Here is a 1,277-nt window from a genome sequence, read left to right on the forward strand (position 1 = left end):
AGGCACCAGCGGGGTCCCGTTCCCCGCGGAGGGAGGCGGCGACTGGACCGTGGATCCGGTGACCGGAGGGGGGCGGTGATGGGAATCCATTTGTTTTCCTGGGGTTTTGACTGATTTTTTGTTTTTTTTTTTCTGCCCTTTTTCTGCGGGGGGGATTAAATTAGTGTGAGCGTTTGTGGGGACCGCTGGCTTTCACTACTGGAATGGTGAGGTGAAAAGATTCGATTTGCTCTGGATTAATTTAATTATAGGGGAATCGAAGCAAGAAATATACGTCATGCGTAGGACAGCGAGAAGAGGGGAGCTTTTGAACTTTATTACGTTTCGCCTTATTATGCTTATGCTTTTGCTTTTGCTTTGGTGCGGTAACGGGACCCACTGGAGATGGATTTGTGAATTTGGGTTGAAAATATTAATAATGTTTTGCAATAATTTTTAGTGTTATTTAAAGAACTAAAAAACATGAGACCCTATATGTGACAGGTGAGTTGTCGGCTCACCTGTTCTGTGTAGGGTCCCATGTGTTTTGAGTCCCTGCAGTACCACCCTTCTTCAAAACGTTGGTCGGTCCCTTGAAGCCTCCCCATTTTGTTATTGTCCAAGTCATACCGCAAGTTACTCAAATTAATCTGATTAGCTACGGTTAGGTTAGTGATAGCCCAACAATAGTAAATTACCATTTTGCTCACAAATCATTTATTCCCTCGACAAAAAGGATATAAATGTAGTCTAGTGTTGGATCGGCAGTCCCTCGATCTAACTCTAAATGGGTTAGTGGTTATGCATAATCGGGCTGAGATTAAACCTGGACTAGTTTTTAGATTATTGCCCAACACACTCTAATAATTTGCAAGATAATCTATCCTGGGGACTAATTTGGAGTAATTCATACAATTAGAGTCCTAAAAATAGTAATGTTGGTGAATTTGGAAACTAAATTAAATACATGAAAGATTTAAGGGACCAATATATAAAAGAGAATTTTATTAAAAAAAGATCGCTCTTTAAAAATAATTATCAAAATTGACCGTTTTTCTAAATAGTTAGCAAAATCAACCTTTTTGCCTATGTCATCAAGGCTCATCAAAAAAAGGTTGATTTTATAAAATATTATTTTTAAAATACATGGGAGTAGTAGTCTCATGTAATTAGTGGTCCGTAATTAAGGTCAATCTAATTCTTATAATATAAATAGGACTAATAGTCCCGTGTATATAGCAAAGACTTCAGCCCTGGCCAACAAAACATAATGAGGGTTGTTTGTTGAAAATTTTGTA

At 38.2% G+C, this 1,277-nt stretch overlaps 1 protein-coding gene across 2 annotated transcripts in view; it reads right to left on the reverse strand.

Moving 5' to 3' along the window:
* LOC109832827 (CASP-like protein 4A3) overlaps positions 1–167 on the reverse strand; it is a 4,081-nt gene extending 3,914 nt beyond the window's left edge. The window contains exon 1 of one of the 2 annotated variants that reach the window (XM_020400371.1): positions 7–167. In XM_020400371.1, the coding sequence (XP_020255960.1) occupies positions 7–90 (84 nt within the window). In that variant the 5' untranslated portion in view covers positions 91–167. The remainder of the gene's footprint in view (positions 1–6) is intronic. The other variant, XM_020400305.1, reaches the window with a different exon arrangement.

This window comes from Asparagus officinalis, chromosome 1 (genome assembly GCF_001876935.1).
Source record: "Asparagus officinalis chromosome 1, Aspof.V1, whole genome shotgun sequence".
Lineage (NCBI taxonomy): Eukaryota > Viridiplantae > Streptophyta > Magnoliopsida > Asparagales > Asparagaceae > Asparagus > Asparagus officinalis.